Source organism: Haemaphysalis longicornis, unplaced genomic scaffold (genome assembly GCF_048455015.1).
Source record: "Haemaphysalis longicornis isolate Haplotype H1 unplaced genomic scaffold, Haemaphysalis longicornis Haplotype H1 scaffold_6, whole genome shotgun sequence".
NCBI classification, from domain to species: domain Eukaryota; kingdom Metazoa; phylum Arthropoda; class Arachnida; order Ixodida; family Ixodidae; genus Haemaphysalis; species Haemaphysalis longicornis.
The window spans coordinates 147,476,196-147,492,564 of NW_027526407.1; the positions used below are offsets into that span (position 1 = coordinate 147,476,196).

Consider the following 16,369-nt stretch of genomic DNA (forward strand, 5'->3'; position numbering starts at 1 on the left):
ACGCCGTGGTACACGACATGCTCTCAGCCCGACGACCCGATATAACTCGGACGTGACTCCCGAACACGACGACAACTACACAGCGCGACGCGTACCCGACATGACCAAGCCTGAAAATATGAGAAGATCACTCTAACGACGACACATAATGCCCCACCGCCAACGTGCACAAACGGAGATACGACGCCCCGACGCGCCGGAAACTCGAGGAAATGGCGTCCGACGTCCAGTTCTCAATCGACGGCTTTGATGTAGTCGCCCTCATAGACACGGGACCCGACTACTGAGTAGTGAGCGGACCATTTGCGTCTAAGCTGAAGAACTTTATGACCAGATGGGACGGTCCTCACATACGCACAGCAGAAGGCCACCTCATGATGCCAAGTGGAACGTGCACATCCCGAGTCACCATAGACGGCACGACGTACCCTGGCGCATTTGTTATCTTGCCTTTCTGCTTCCGCGACGTAATTCTCGGAATGGACTTTTTGACGGACAACAGCGCAATGATTGATCTGCAGACCAAGTCGATACCTTTTGCATCCTTTCACTCCATGACACCGGAAACGAACAACGAACACCGTGCAGCTGTAAGGATCCCCGATGATCATGTCACCCTGCCACCCCGCGCAAGCTTGATGATCACAGTCTACTGTGATGGTGCTGCTCCTGACGTCGACGCTATCGTGGAGAGTGACTAAAGATTGCTTCTCGATCGCGGTGTGTCTGTCGCAAAAGGCATTGCGTGGTTTAAACAACGCGAATCCCAAGTTTTGGTGACCAATTCCACTTAGGAGCACCAGATTTAAACAAGGGCGCTGCAATTGCGTTCCTCGAGGAAACGCAACAAGCAAGTGACGTGATCCAGCCGCTGACTTTGAACGCGCACCCGAAGATACCTTTAAGCTTCCGCATCCCTCCGACGTGAAGCCATCGCTACCGCAAGAAGAAAGGAACAAGTGTTTCAGCTACAGCGAGTGTTTTTCGTCGAAATCAAAGTTATCTCAGACACCTCTGGTGAAGCACCGGATTATAACCGAAGATGGAACCAGACCAACCCGACAGTCACCGTACCGCGTCTCTTCACACGAGCGCGGACCCATCCGCATAGAATTCGATAGCATGCACGGCGACGACATTATACAGCCATCGAAACGTTCGTGGGCTGCGACGGTCGTACTCGTGAAGAAAAAAGACGGCACTTTAAGGTTCTGCGTTGATTACCGGAGACTCAACAAAATCACCAAACAAGACGTCTGCCTCTGCCACGTATCCACGACGCCCTCGACCACCTCTTCCATGCAAAGTACTCCTCATCGATGGATCTGAAGACCGGCTACTGGCAAATTGAAGTGGACGAGAGATACCGAGAGAACACTGCATTCATAACACTGGACGGTATATACGAGCTGAAGATGATGCGTTTTGGGCTGTGCGCGGTGCAAGCAACGTTTCAGAGTGTCATAGACACTGTGCTAGTTGGCCTGAAGTGGCACACCTGCCTCGTATACATCGACGACGTTGTGGTATTCGCCAGGACTTTCGATAAACAGCTTGCAAGGTTGGAGTCTGTACTCAAGGCTCTTCGCTCGTCGGGGTTAACGCTCTAGCTTGAAAAGTGCCGCTTTGCGTACGAGGAACACAACTTTTTGGGCCATGTCGTCAACGCCGCGGGAGTCCTACCTGACACGGCGAAAATGTAAGGCACAGCGAACTTCCCAAGACCGAAATATAAGAAGAGCGTGCGAAGATTTTTCGGACCGTGCGCATACTACCGGCTCTTCGTCGCAAACATCTTCACGCATTGCAGAGCCACGCACGCACATGACGAAAGATAGCACCCCTTTCAGCTGGGAAAACGCCCAAGAAAAAGCATTCGGGTAGCTGCAACAATGCCTGCAAAGCCAGCCCGTCCTCGCGCATTTGTGCCAAAGCGCCGAAACGGAAATACACACGGACGGCAGTGATACAGGCTTGGGTGCTGTCCTCGTTTAAAAGCAAAGCGGTTGCGAAAAAGTAATCGCCTAGGCCAGCCGTGGTCTGTCCAAGGAAGAAAATATACTCAGCCTCCGACAAAGAATGGCTCGCAATTATATGGGCCATTTCAAAATTCGCCCATACGTGTTTGGATGACCATTCAAACTTATTACAGACCACCATGCGCTGTGTTGGCTCGCCATGTTGAAGGACCTCTCTGGCCGTCTTGGACGGTGGAGCTTGCGCCTGCTTTAGTTCCACTTTACAATCGTCTACAAAACCCGCAGGAAACACGCCAATGGCGACTGCCTGTCCCACGCCCCCGTCGACCCACCGTCACAAGCCTCCGATGAAGATAGCGTGCTCTTCAGAGTCGTTACGGAGAGCGATCTAGCCGCCCAGCAGCGTTCCGACCTCGCCTTGCGCGTTATGATCGACTACCTCGATGGACGCAGTCACCGCGCTTAGGGCGTTCAAGCTGAACATACCAGCATTCAGCCTGAAAAACTCCGTTCTCGCGAACAATTCCAGCCCCGGAACGAGAACGAATTATCTGCTTCTCATCCCGCAAGCTTCATGACGAAATTTTGGCAGTGTGCCACGACTACCCGCCGCCTTCCGGACATTTCGGCACTGCTCGCACTATTGCAAAAATCAAGGCGAAGTATTCTGGCCCCGCCTTACATCCGACGTCACCCACTACGTTCAGAGCTGCCGTGACTGCCAGCGACGAAAAACACCGCCGACAAGACCCGCCGGACATCTGCAACCGATCGCCGTTCCGTCGAGGCCTTTCAACAGATTGGAATGGACCTTTTAGGCCCGTTCCAAACGTCACGATCACAGAACAAGTAGATTGTCGTAGCGACAGACTACATGCCGCGCTGCGCAGAGACCGCCGCTCATCCGAGGAGGACTGCACAAGGAGTCGCCAAGTTCTTCATAAACCAAGATGTGCTGCGACATGAAGCCCCTGAAGTCCTCATCACGGACAGTGAAGGGCCTTCACTGCCGGACTCATGCAAGGTATCTTACGTTACAGCAACATGGATCAGCGAAGAACAACGGCGTACCACCCCCAAACGAACGGACCAACGGAACGACTGAACAATACAATCGCGGATATGCTGTGTATGTACGTCGACGTTGAATATAAGACTTGCGATGAAGTCCTACCGTATGTAACGTTTGCATACAACACGGCTATCCAGGAAACTACGCATGTGACACCGTTTGAGCTTGTCTACGGAAGACGGCCGACTACGATGTTTGACGCCATGCTTCCCCACGTGGAAGACGATGACCTCGACGCCGACGTATAAGGACACCTTCAACGTGCGGAGGAGGCACGCCAGCTCGCTCGAGTTCGCACAACGGACCAGCAGCTGGTGGATGTGAGGCGCTACAGCCTCCGACGCCGAGACGCCGACTACCGGCCAGGGGATTGTGTGTGGGTTTGGACTCCCATCCGACGATGTGGACTCAGTGAGAAGCTTCTACGATGGTATTTCGGACCCTACCATATTCTGCAACGTGTTGGCCACCTTATCACCAGGTGACCCCCGATGGTGATTCAGGAACATCAATACGACACACGCAGCCTGAAGTCGTACCCGTAGTTTGCTTAAAACCTTTCTACGCACGATGACGGACTTTTATTTTTAAATGCAGAGCATTTCAGTAACTCACGATGTCACCCACGTTGTCCCGTCGTAGTCGGCACCGTCGTTCTCCCGCACCATTCCCCCTACACTATATAAAAGAAAATACAATCCGGCGCCAGGTTTCGATCCCTCGACCCTGCGGGCGGAACGCAATGTACATGGTGCTCTACCCACTGTGCCACAAAGCCGACACAGAATGGGACGCTATGAACGCGCCTTATATCGTTGACTTATTCAAATTACTGCTGACAAGCGCTCTCTCGTCAGCAGTTGCCACAAAAGCAACAACATTAACGTAACGCAAACTACTTAAAGTCGTGCGCCCCCGGAAATGCTCTGCATTTGATCGTGCCCCTCGCGAGGGGGATGGACTTTTTTGTAGTGACGTGAAGCAGTGTCAGGCTCGTTCTTTCTTTTTGTGACCCTGTGCAGTAAAGATGAGTTGCTAATCAGCGCTTCAGTTTGTCTTTCTTTATTTTTTTTTCTTCGTTTGTTCGTCAGTTTGTGTGAGCGGCGGCGCCTTGGACGGGCGTACGGAGTTCTTTTGCCGTGAAAGAACTCTTTTCACCTGTTTTAGCAAAGCGTAGATGCGCGTTTGCTTCTTGTGGGATTATCTGCATTCCACATTGCTGTTCTACTGTTGTTATTATAGACAGTTCACGGTATCCTCAAGGAAAGTTATGTATGACGGGGAATAGAACTCGCAGCCTTGGGCTCAGACCACGGCGGGGTGTGCCAGTGATAACTGGAGTAATGAAGTTCACGAGTGAACGAAGATAAGGCCAAGCCTGCGTTCGCTTGATTTGAAGACTTGTTTTAAAAGTTCGCTGTGTACAAAAATTTTATTGTTCTTTTTATTTGTTCGGACTCGCTTATGTTAGCATCCGGTCGATGCACTCTTAGAGAAGGGTAATGCCACGAACCTTGCATTGGTTGTTTAGTGGCGTTTCGCTTTTGCCGCCCGGCTGCAATGGTCTGTGTCATCGGTGTTGTCCGTATGCCAAGGGAAGCGCGTCTTCCGTTCTTTCTGTGCCCCATATCTCTTCTGATAGGGACAGCGTTACGAAATAACGTGTACAGCCGAGTTGATCTACAATGTTCTGGATACAATTTGACGATTCGAGAAACCCTCTCGCGAGGGATAAATTCCGGCAGAGCAGATGCCCCAGCATTCCAATCGTCGATGCTCGCCTTGCATGTCACTTTGCTGACTCTTGCTTCGCCGCCTGCATTCTTTGAGTTGTTAGGAGAGCACACGTTCGGTAGAATAAACTTCTTTCCCTTGAAGACAATTGCGTCGTCTTTGACTTCGTAACACCATTGAGGTTTCTGTTCATGCATCCTCTCACGTACGTTTTCAGTGATAACCAGTAAACTCTGACCTTTCGCAATTCAGCTGGTAACTGCAGCCTTTTTAAAAAGCTCTGCAATCTAGGTGGGGAGCCTCTGTAGCGGATGCCGCTCGGCACCCGCACGCATTCCTTTCTCCCCTGTCTGCCGCCGTCTCGACGACAGTGCGGCATTGTTGAAGACGCATTTTGGCGAAGCCAACGCCGGCTTAGGGTCCTTCCCCCGCGCTCTTCTATTATTGCCTTTCGGGGGGAGCGCTTAACTTGTTGTCCAGCCGACTCCTGGCATTAGTCCTGGCGCCGGTGTCGTCTGCTCGCTCGGGGGGCCTTCTTCCTCTCTCTTTTGAAGGACGCGGGGGTTCCCGTTTTTTCCCTCGTCGCGGAAAGCTCTCGGCGCACGCATCTTTGGAAAATAAACAGTCTTGTCTCAAAACTGCAAACACGCTCCACGTCTGATTTCTTGCCTCCTTCAGCAGCCGACATTCCGGTTTGGTACAACGTAGGTATTTTACGAAGGTATTCTACATTCTGGGCTGCTACAACCAAGGTATTGTTTAAGAACTCATCGGCGCTAAACCACCCCAGCCGCTTCAGGAAAGCACAACACAAGATCAAATCACTGACTTCCAGTGTGCATTCCACAGAGCGTTTCGGATTTCTAGCCTACTCACGGATATATCACTCCTACAACCAGGAAAACACTATTCTCATCACATATACCACATACTATAACAAAGCATAACCTAAAATAAAATAATAGTTCACGGGCCAGAGTCTGTGCTCTTTTTATGAACTTTTTAAGACACCCTTTTTAAGACAATACCAGGCACGATAATGGGGACTTCTCTACATGAACACAACATCCTCATAAATAGTTTCCCTAACTTTTGATTCGCGTCAAACGTGTTTCAGTGCCTCTGCACGCACATTGCGGCGTGCAGTGGCAACCCAGCGGCTCTCTGTGTGGCAATTAAAAACTGTCGCCCGTTCAACGACCGCAAAATCAATGTTCACTAGAATTTATATTTTTATGTCCAGTAACGGCGTTCGCTCCCCTTAGTGGGAATGTTTGTCACTTGACCCAATATTACCTATACCATTCGGGGTGATGAGTACGTGACGTAGCAGCGCATAAAACGCATGCTACTCTGGTTGCAGCCTACCAGGCCACCGCTCGGGGCTTTGCAGCTGCCTCTAACACCCCAATCATAAATTGATTGGTTCGGAAAGGCCTTTTTTCCAGAAAAAAACCATCGTCTGTAGCTGACAAAAAGCCGGAAAAATAGTTTCCAGTGTGTCGTTGGGACTGAGTGTAGCCTTCACCCTGGCGTTGACCAGGCTGGGATTGAAAGTTTCATGGCCCGCAAAATCAATGTTCACTAGAATTTATATTTTTATGTCCAGTAACGGCGTCCACTCCCCTTAGTGGGAATGTTTGTCACTCGACCCAATATTACTTATCCCATTCGGGGTAATGAGTACGTGACGTAGCTGCGCATAAAAAGCATGCTCCTCTCGTTGCAGCCTACCAGGTCACCGCTCGGGGCTTTGCAGCTGCCTCTAACACCCCAATCGTAAATTGATTGGTTCGGAAAGGCCTTTTTTCCAGAAAAAACCATTGCCTGTAGCTGACAAGAAGCCGGAAAAATAGTTTCCAGTGTGTCGTTGGGACTGAGTGTAGCCGTCACCCTGGCGTTGACCAGGCTGGGATTGAAAGTTTCATGGCCATTCTTTCTATGGAAGCAATTTTGAGAGCTGCTGCTAGGGAGGCTGAATCAAAACGCGTCACAAGGGCCAGTCCTATACCGCACACCATGTCGCATAGTAGTTGCACCAATATGAGTGACCTCCTGCTGTCTTTCATTCTGGAATTCTTTTCTCATACGTAGTCGCTGCAGCAGCCTACATTGGATTTCCAGGAGGAAGTTGGTCGTCATTTTAACTGGTGTCCTCAGCCTTTGGGGTGAAGGAGATTTTACTGTCTTTAGTATCTAATGCAACTGCCAGAGAACTAAAACTAAACCGTCGAAACAAGTTTTCTGTGTGAGCCAACCGCAACTTGTTACCTAGAGGTTTGAGAAACTGAGATGTGCTGGAGAGGATTTCCTGAATTAGGCAGCTTACCTTTTTCTGCAGCAACCTGAAAGACACAAAAAAGCTGTATCAAAAAAGTGTCATGTCGGCTTAGAAAACACACCCATGAAGCACCAGCCCACTTCAAGATTGAGCACAAACAAATTGTTTTTTTATATATATACCAGACAAATACATGCCTATTTATCATCTCCTGTTCTAAAACAATTCATGTTTACATGACTACCACCAAAAATCTGGCATTGCTCTTTTACAAGGAAGTCGTCTACTACATAAAATGCTCTACATACTAAGAATGGAGCAGTGGAAAAGCTACATACACAACCACAAATGTTCGGAGTTTCTAAGTCGTCAAGTAAAATCAAATAATCCTGTGTAAATCCGGAGCGCTGCAATCGTTATTCTTACATATGGGTCCCGTATATGCGATATCATCAAAAACACCAGGAACAATGCAGGCATAAAAATTCTGCCGATACTCCCAAAATGTGCCACACAGGCTTTTGTTTTCACAAAATGAAATGTTTATCTGGACAATCAGGTGAGTCGGAAAGGTATGTATGGTTCAACATATCTTAAGATCACAAGCACATCGGTAAACATAGCGACTGATTAGGGGAAATTGACCAAGCTCAGTTTCCAGAAATTTAGACACCACATGAAAGCTGGTGTATAAGGATCATCGGAGAAGCGTGTGTAGCAACGTTGCCGTCGCCTAAGTGCCATACAAAACACTGAGGCCGTCCTCAGTTGTCATTCTAAAGTATCCTGGTTAGTGCATTTCTTGCCCCCCAAGTGCCCATCCAAAAGGGAAAAAGTGTGGTTGATTCCTCTTTCATAAGAATCGGGAAAATACGAGAGTGAAACGTGCCTTCACAGGAGCAATTGAATGTTTATTGTGCATCGATGGGAAAGTGCAAATGGTATTTATATTTCACCGGTATGGCACCGCTAGATGCATCAACATGAACACTCCAATACATGCGCCGGAGCATTACCTAAATCCCACTGAAACCGCGGGCGCTCACAAACCGTGTGAACGAAACCGACCTGGTTGTCAGCGAATCGTTTGTGGAGTCACGGTCCGCTGCAGTGAAAGGAGCATGATTTGCGGGTCGGCAGCGGCCTTGTGGGTGTGCTTCGAGGCCAAATTCCTGCTGGCGGGTCTTTTCGACAAAGGTGCGATCACTTCGGTCCTGATCCGTGGCGTGTACGGTAGACAGTTGCGCTCCGACGAATTCAGCTTGTGGAACGCGAGAGGCAGAGTTTGCAGCTTTCGCAGTGAATGCGTGAACTCGTCGGACCAAAGCAGTGTTGAGCGCGACATTCGCCAGGCGGCATCGCTGACAGTTTTCTTACGCAGGGCCATCACACCCGCAGCACTAGCGCAAACTATCAGAGTTTATTGGTGTCACGACGCACTACTTCGCTTTACCTCTCCTAGGCGGGAGCCCCATCATAATGGAGATTGATACAGGGAAGGGCATAAGACGACTTCGTAGAGCTAACTTGGCGTGAGTTCATAGCCCAGTTGGCAGGGCGTCTCACACCTCCCGGTGCGGGTAGGGCTGTCGTGTGCTCGAAATCTGGCACCGCCGCTTTAGTTGAACTTTTTCTCGCGATGTCACTTTTATGACGGATATTACGTCGGTGAAGTCTTTGTGTACACCGCCATCAAGGACTTTCGTGTTAAAAGAAAGCCTCGTCGAAATCACCGCAGAAATCCTTCAGCATTCCGGTGACAACTTGCCATTGAATTGGGGACCTCTCAACGTTGTGGAATTGGGGAACGTGTGCCACCAAGACAGGAAGTAGCAGTGTTCACACTAGAAAAGGCCGCAGGAGAAAATGCCACGACCTCTGTTATCTAACAAGAAAACACCGGCCTGCAGCTCGACGAAAGTTCAGGTTGGTGTCTGTTAACGCGTTCATGGTTTTTATGCAGAAAGATTGTATTCCCTGATTCCTGATGCCGAGCTTTAGTAGCTCCTGGTTTTAAGGCGAATGAGAGAATATTTTAGCCCAATGCCACGGGATCCGCGGAAAGCTGGTCAGTAAAGAACGAAAGAAATGATGGTGGGTATCATATCAGTTTCATATGAAAACAAACTGGCGTAGCTTCACCTGGTGGGGCAAGGCTGGAGATACAGCAGCGCTGGCCGTCACTCGCCCTCAATCCAACACCCGGTTGTTACGCCTCACATGGATTTCCAAACTTAGCGCTGGAAGTTCTTTTATGACTGCCAGGCGCGGATTGTTTTGTGCTCAGGCTTTCACAACTCTCGCAAAGCGTACCGCGTTAGTACGTGCTAGAACCCGCGGCAACCGGCTTCGCTGAATAGGCGCCTGTAACGCGAACTCGGCGTCTGTGGCCCCCACAACAGGTGTGAAAGCATGTGCACTGGCTTGTAGAATAGCACGCGAAAGAAAACACCAGGAATGCAATCTCAAAAAAGCCGGCTTCACATCACGAGTGGCCCAGGTTATATTCCGACCAAGGGAAGCATCTTTCCCAGCGTACCTGATGTTACTGGCCGAAATTGTGCCGTTGCAGAAAAACAAATAACCAGAAAATGCCGACCGCTCGCCAGCGCGTGCCGGGCGATGACCGCGGAGAGTCGTCGGCACGCGCAAGGAAAAAAAAACTGGCAAAAGCTGTGAGGAACGATATAAATGGCGAGCGCTCGTGAGCGCAAACGTCACGGCTACCGCCGAGTCTCCGGTTCGCACCGTGGCTTTTTGTTGTTGTTGTTGCGAAACGTTTATTCAAAAAAAGGGAGAAGGGTCGGCAGAGAAACAGTTAGGAGTGGTGGGTGGCCATCCTAAACGACTCGAGCGTGGCCTGTAGGGGCGCCACTGAAATTCCCCTAGCGGCCCATTTCGAAAGCAGCGGCGGGAGTCTCCATCCCGCTCCCCACTGTCGCCGCTGCTTTTGCGGCACGTTTGCGACTGAGATTTACAGTTTGTGGGCGTTGCAAATTCATGTTTATGTGGAGCAGTCACTCTGTTCGCAAATGGGGTGTCTTTACGAGAGCGTAAATGTTTCTCGCGCAATCTTAGTGTGGTATATTCGGTCTGTATAGGCGCCAGGTGCGTGTCACAGGCCAGAATCGCGGAACTGGCGTATGCATGAAGCTGATTGTAGTTACACTGCGCTGAATTTACTAGCAGTGTCTCCCTAACCACCGGTTCCTCACGATGTTCAGTCTACGGCTATACGCAATGATATAAATCAGTTTTGCGCGCTTACATAATCAGCGGAGCACTTATACCTGGCAGCACGCCAGTTACTTTTGGCAATATTATACCTCGGATATTGATCACCACCACTTACAAGTCAGTGTGTGTTAATTTCCCGAATATTCAACGAAAGCACAAATCGGTAATGCAAAATTATACTTGGGGATCACCACTCGACAAAAAGTCGTCTTGTTTTAAGGTGAGCGCCCACAAACATTCATGTGCTACATCTATCCTCCGCGAGCAGCACGCAGACGGGCTTAGAATATAATCGGTGTCCGCGACTAAACGCTTCTTCGAAACATCGTCATTAGGCACAGGGAGCCTGCAGAATAAAGCAGAAACAGAAATGAGAGGGCCTTATCACATACCACACTCTTCTAACGACACCTTTCAACGAGTGTGAACTGCCTACCCTGTATACTTCCACAAATGCGCCCGCCGAACGCTCAGCTGCTCGTTGAAGTCGAAAACAAACGAAATGTGAACGCGAGACTTGTGTGTGTGAGTACTAAAGCGTTCATTGCTTGATTCTGCTCCACATTTGTACACAGCGTCCCCCTTTCCTTCCCCCCACTTTTGTATCACGAAATAGCAGTGCATTTCGCGTATAGTTGGTCTGGTGACCCCCACTTGGCTGAAGTTTCGACAGACGTCTTTAAGATCCCGCAAGCTGCACTGTTTTTTTTAGCTGTTATGTTTCTTCCGCACCTTCACAGCATTTATTTTGCCATGGCATCATTAACTTGTCTAAGCGTGTGTAGGCACATATTTAACGACGCAGAGACTTGGAATATCGTTAAAATTTTCGCATAGTTTAAATCCTTATGAAAGGCATTAGTTATTGTCCGGGATTGGGTAATCACCTCCCAGAAACATAATTTCTGCGACGTGTATATTCGAAACGAAGCCGCATTCGTTGTCCACGCTGCAAAATGAAGCCAACCTCTCACTGTGTCAGTATCATGTCTAAACGAGGTGACAGCAGGGCGACCGCTATTGCGGCTTCTTCTGCCGTGCTCGTTGATGCTGTTTGGTGGCGTGGAAGCGCGCTATGGAAGCTACGTGTGCTCGTTGTCGTGGTTAGGGAGTGGCGTCGGTGTAAAGGGCAGTTGAATCACTGCCGCATTTTCGAAGAAAGAGGCGGGTCCGATGCTGTCGTCGTCCATATTGTACGTGGGGCGCATATGGCGTGGGATGGGAAGCACCAGGATGTTCGCGCGTTGCGCAGTGGGTATTCGTTGGTCGGTAACGGGAGTCTGCGCTACATCTCGACCGAGCTTATGCCGTAGGTGTCGGCCCGTTGGGGTGAGCTACAGTCGTTGCAACTGGTTGTTTATGTGGGCCTCCTTCAATTCGGTGAGAGCGTTATGGAGACGTAGCTGCAGTAGCCGTTCGGTCGAGGTGTACACTGGCAAGCCAAGCTCTGTCCTGAAGGATTTCTGAATTACAATGTCAATCTTGGCCTGTTCTCTCCGTTTGAGGGCGAGAAATGGAGCTCCGTATGTGATCAGACTAGTTAGCGTTGCTTGGAGAGTGCGGACAGTGTCGGCTTGTCTGAGACCGTGTCTACTCGAACAGGTTCGCCGGATCAGGTGCGTTAGTTGTGACACAATAGTTTGTAGTCTGGGGAGATATGCAGCTCCCGAGCCGTCGTGGTGGTAGTGAACACCCAAAAGGCGCAGGGTCTTGACAGTGGGGCTCTGGGGATGAGTTGGCCGCCGATGGATATTGTGGGGTCAGGTCTAGTCGTCGTCGGGTCCTGCTTCAGAGAACGAGGAGGGCAGGTTTGGATGGGGCACATGAGAGACCATCCTTACCGAGGTACTGCGAGATGACGGTAACTGCTTGCTGCAAATTGTCTTGCTGGTAACCTGGGGCGCCTGCGTTAGTCCAGAGCGTGAGCTTATCAGCATAGAGCGTGATGTATGTCAGGTATCTGTGCAAGTTGCGATGGAAGGCCTAAGAGGAAGATGTTAATAGCAAAGGGGAGATTACTGATCCTTGGGGCGCTCCCCGGGTGGTGATGTGAAATTTCTCTGTCTTGTACCGTCCGAGGTGTAAGGTAGCCGTCCGGTTTGTGAGAAGGGCGCAGAGAAATTTGTAAGTTGTCCTTTCAACATCCCGTGGTTTAGAGTTGTTGTGGGATGGTAGTGTGTTTAACGTTGACGAAAGCCCCTTGTATGTCCAGGGTTACGATGGAGCTTGTGTTCGTTTTGCTGAGGTGGTCGATGATTGTTTCTTTCAAATGTAGGTGTACGTCTTGAGCAAGCCAATCTGCCCGGAAGCCGAACATAGAATTTTGAAAGCGACCAGTATCTTCTAGGAGTTCTGTAAGGCGTCGAGCTATCGTGCAGTTTACCCACGCATGATTAAGGAAATGGGTCGTAGGTTGTCGATCCCCAAGGACATGTTTTTATTCGGCAGTAAGGTAATATCAGCACGTCGCCACTGCGAGGGTAGTTTTCCTGCTTTCCAGTGCCGGTTGCAGCAGTCACGGAGGGAATCCAAGTGTTCATTGTTTAGGTTCTGAAGCAGCTTGTATGTAATTTGGTCATGCCCAGGCGCCGAATTCCGTCTCAACATTGCGAGTGCTTGTAAGGGTTCCTCGCGTGTGTATGGTTCGTCAAGGTTGCGGTTTGTAGCCCTTTGATAATCAGCGTGGGAAGCAGATGACGGAGTTAGCAAGGAGCCAAAAGGCTTCTTTTGAAGAGAGGAAACCAGCTGGTACGGTGGTTGGGACGGATTGTGAATGAGGCGGGTGATGTGCTGAGTAACAGCGGGTTTGGATGGCGTATTGCCCAGCAGCTGCCGAAATATGTTTCATGATTTCTTTGTTGTGATGGATTCGTTCAGTTGGTCGCAAAACGTGCGGCAGTTTTGGTTTAGGAGATGTTGGGCGTACGTGAGTGCTTCTTGTGTTAGTTATGCGATGCGCTGTGTGAGTGAGCGATTGTCCTTGTGGCGACTGAATCGATCCAATAAGCCGCCACGGGCTTCCCACAAGGTGGGTATCGGCGGCTGGGAGATGCTGTGAGAGCATGATGATCTTGGTGTAAGCCTGGTGCAGGCCGGCCAGCTGTTGAGTCCATTCTTCAATGTCTTCCGTGGGTACACTATTAATCCGGATCCACTTAAGATCCACTTAGTAACTGAAACTTTTTTGCAAAAAAGTTCCAGTTATATTTTTGGAACCATGTTCCACATACCCTGCAAATTAAGTGGAACAGTTCGCCACATAGTTTTGCAACTAAGTTATGCGGATCGACGTTCCAAATAAAAGTATAAGGATCACTGTTCCAAATAAAAGGGTAGTTTAAGTTTGGCGAAGCTATCAAAGAGCCCATAACGAAGATCGACGTTGAATGCTGTCACCGTGTACCGGTCCGGAAATCGGATAATGGCAACATTATTGTGCAGCTCAAGTCAAGGGAAAAACGCAATGCGATCCTACAGAAGGCTAAAAAAGCGCGGCTCACAAATGATGCCTTGGAACTGCAAAACAGCGAGCCAATATACGTAAACGAACACCTCTGCGCGGCTCTTAAGAAACTGCTAGGCATGACCGTCAGCAGGAAACGAGAATATGCGTGGAAGTCGGCCGGGACATTCGATAGAAAATTTTTTTGCGAAAAAGACGGACGACTCGCGCATGATACAGATTAATAACGAAAGAGACCTAAAAAGATCTGCTGAAACGAGCGCAACAGATAGCGCACCAGACCAATTCTAAAATGCGCTATCTCGAACTTGACTTGCCCTCTCAAGTTAAGCAGTTTCAACCTTCCAGTGCGTCTACGTTACACTTCAATGCACGTTCTGAAAGAAACAAAGTTGATGAAATAGATCTATTCCTTCACCAGTTCAGTTTTAAATTTGACTTCATCATGGTATCGGAAACGTGGTGTCAAAACGATGTTGGCCTGCCTACCATAAGCGGATACCAGCCTTTTTCCGTGAACCGAACAAGTAAACGAGGCGGCGGTGTAGCACTTTACGCGATAAATTGTCGCCACTGTGAACTAGTACCATAGTTTTGCTCATTAATGCCGGATTACGAAATAATAACAGTAAATACTGGCAATGAAATTATTTCAACACTATATCGCCCCCCCCCCAACTGAAAACATTGAAAGGTTTTGGAATTTTTTTGACGGGCTTCTGGAATATGTTTCGCTCAACCGTTTTCTTGTTGTAAGTGGAGGCGATTTTAATATCGACATTCTTGATGATAATAATTATTCATACGTATTTATTACGAGGCTTTTTTCGTCTGGCTTCATGAGCGCGATAACCACGCCTACGCGTGTTACACCTTCGAGCTCGTCTTGTCTTCACCTGCTCATTACAAACTTTAATGCTGATATTTTAACGGCAGGAACACTTTCGTCAGACATTACGGACCATTGCCCGGTGTTTATGATTTACCCTGGTACAAACAAATGCAATTATTTCAGGCTATCTTTTAACGCTCTGAGAACGAAATTTTGATATCTCCAGCTTAATGCATTCGTAGGCGTACAAGTGAAACCTGTACAGCTTTCTCAGAAACTTCGCAGCTGAAAAAAAAAACAATCCCCCTCGCAAAGGGCACGGTCAAATGCAGAGCATTTCCGGGGGGCGCACATACCCGATTTTATCTGGTTCGAAAGAAACTGACAGTGAGAGCGAACGCCGATAATCGCCCCATCACGGCACGACCGCGCCACGACCACGTCACGATTACGTTACGATCACGCCACAAATGTTGTTGCTCCCGCGCCAAACTACGACGCATGCGCGCCCCACCTGTTGCTTAATGCGATCTGAGCACGCAGAGAACACGCGAGGAGCAGCGGAGAGCAGGCGAGGAGGAGTGGGGGAGAGGGCGCACCTGGAACGGCTGTTTCGGACGCCGAATCACGCCGACAACGCCGGGTGACATCGTGAGTTAAAGAAATGCTCTGCATTTAAAAGAAATACCAGCAATTCATTCACGTTTCAATTGGTTTCTGAGAACGGATTAGAATCATTTAAACAGGAAATAAGCACGTACGATTGGCGCTGCGTGGTGCAGAAAAGGGATGTCAGTGAAGCGTACGTACGTTTTATAGAACCTTTCGTCCGCATTTATAGCAAACATTTTCCTTTCACTACCGTTAAACGCTCGAAAAGACTCAGGAAGCCCTGGATACCGTAAAAGCATAAAAAAGCTATAAAAGAAAAAAACCGCCTTTAACATACTTTCTTGAGGACACGTTCGCAGGAAAAATTGAAGGAATATAAAGTAATTAGGAATAAACTTAATAGAACACTGAAGCAAGCTAAAGTAGTGTATTATAACAACCTCTTAACCAGTAATGATAAAGTACGCCCTGATACAGTATGGAAGGTCGTAAATAGTAGTCTTGGTCGAAATAAAGAAAGCCATTTTCTTCAAACGATAAACGTAAATGGCCCTGAATTTCGCGGAACGCAACTTGCCGACTACTTCAATTCGCACTTTGTAAGCGCAGCGTTATCTGATGAGCAATATCATCAGGATCTAACCACGCTAAAACAGTCCCATAAATAGCTTGTTCCTTGAACCGACTGACGAAACTGAAGTTTTCAACATTCAGGAGCTTAATGAACAACAGGAAAGCTTTAGACAAGGACGATATACAAATCAGACCAGTAAAGTATGTCTTCGAATCAAGTGCTTCAGTCTTGTCCTACATTTATAATTTAGCTCTTGCATCGGGCACGTTTCCCAACGATATGAAGGAAGCTAGAGTTCGTGTAATTCATAAAGGCGGTCATAAAAACGATAAGAATAACTATATGCCGATATCTGTGCTTCCCACTTTTTCTAAATTTCTAAAGGTTTTGAAAAAATTATCTTTTGCCGCATAACCGATTTTCTTAATAAGAACCAAACACTCACTGCTTCGAAGTTCGGTTTTCGGAAAGGAAGATCTTCCGAAACTGCCATTTTAGCACTTAAAGAGCGTATAGCCCAAAATATTGACTCTGGAATATTTTCGCTTCGCCTTTTTATCGATTTTACCAAAGCGTTCGATTGCC

At 48.6% G+C, this 16,369-nt stretch overlaps 1 protein-coding gene and 1 long non-coding RNA gene across 4 annotated transcripts in view; one reads left to right on the forward strand and one right to left on the reverse strand.

Annotated features, from left to right (window-relative positions):
• The window catches only part of LOC144141182 (uncharacterized), a 92,258-nt gene that overhangs the window by 64,886 nt on the left and 11,003 nt on the right, over nucleotides 1-16,369 (reverse strand). For all 3 annotated transcript variants that reach the window (XM_077672743.1, XM_077672744.1, XM_077672742.1), the window contains exon 2: nucleotides 7,115-7,130. In XM_077672743.1, the coding sequence (XP_077528869.1) occupies nucleotides 7,115-7,130 (16 nt within the window). The remainder of the gene's footprint in view (nucleotides 1-7,114; nucleotides 7,131-16,369) is intronic.
• Nucleotides 1-16,369, forward strand: part of LOC144141185 (uncharacterized) — a 96,657-nt gene that overhangs the window by 53,803 nt on the left and 26,485 nt on the right. The window lies entirely within an intron of this gene.